The sequence below is a fragment of the Sinocyclocheilus rhinocerous genome, unplaced genomic scaffold (genome assembly GCF_001515625.1).
Source record: "Sinocyclocheilus rhinocerous isolate Xijiao unplaced genomic scaffold, SAMN03320098_v1.1 scaffold463, whole genome shotgun sequence".
Lineage (NCBI taxonomy): Eukaryota > Metazoa > Chordata > Actinopteri > Cypriniformes > Cyprinidae > Sinocyclocheilus > Sinocyclocheilus rhinocerous.
In genome coordinates, this window is record NW_015627535.1 from 64,371 (window position 1) to 65,062 (window position 692).

The following is a 692-nucleotide window of genomic DNA, read 5'->3' on the forward strand; positions in this document are numbered from 1 at the left end:
ATATATATTAATATGCATATATTTCACAATATTACTGTTTTACTGTATTTTGATCAAATAAATGCAGTTGGCCAGCGTAAAAGACTTCTTTCAAAAACACTTAAAGATCTAACAGTGCCTAAATTTAGCGTGTAGTGTTTCAAAATACACTTACTTATATTGTGCCTGGAAGTGCTCTTGTACAAAGCTGTGACGTACACCAGGCTGTGTCTGTGGTGGGGTCAGGGTATCAGAGACGGGCTTTTCATCACCTCCTTCTTGACCCTGCAACAAAAACAAAAATGTCATGTAGACTTTTAGATAGATGGAGCCTTACTGGCCACACTTTCCAGGAAGTGATAATGAGAATATTAACATGATTTCTGCCTCACACAGCGGGCCAATATTGCACTCTCATTCTTAGAGTTTGTTTGAAGTTTTATACTGGCAGTAATGAACTTGACAACAGCTAAAAAAAAGACAGGAGGATAAAACCCACAGGGAGAGCTGATACACACTTCTCAAGGTCAAAAAACAAGATAGAGATGGTAGAGACCGTATGCCTACTACAGCTTAGGATTTTATGTCAGACAACGAGAGAGAGAGAGAGAGAGAGAGAGAGAGAGAGAGAGAGAGAGAGAGAGGGGGGGGTAAAATCACAAACACATACCAGCTTCATCACTGTGTCTGTCACGCGACTCTGTTCCCCTTTC

The 692-nt window shown here is 40.5% G+C and overlaps 1 protein-coding gene across 1 annotated transcript in view; it reads right to left on the bottom strand.

Annotated features, from left to right (window-relative positions):
- LOC107728700 (ubiquitin carboxyl-terminal hydrolase 43-like) overlaps nt 1–692 on the bottom strand; it is a 96,490-nt gene that overhangs the window by 56,450 nt on the left and 39,348 nt on the right. The window contains exon 3 of the mRNA XM_016538984.1: nt 155–264. Within this exon, the coding sequence (XP_016394470.1) occupies nt 155–264 (110 nt within the window). The remainder of the gene's footprint in view (nt 1–154; nt 265–692) is intronic.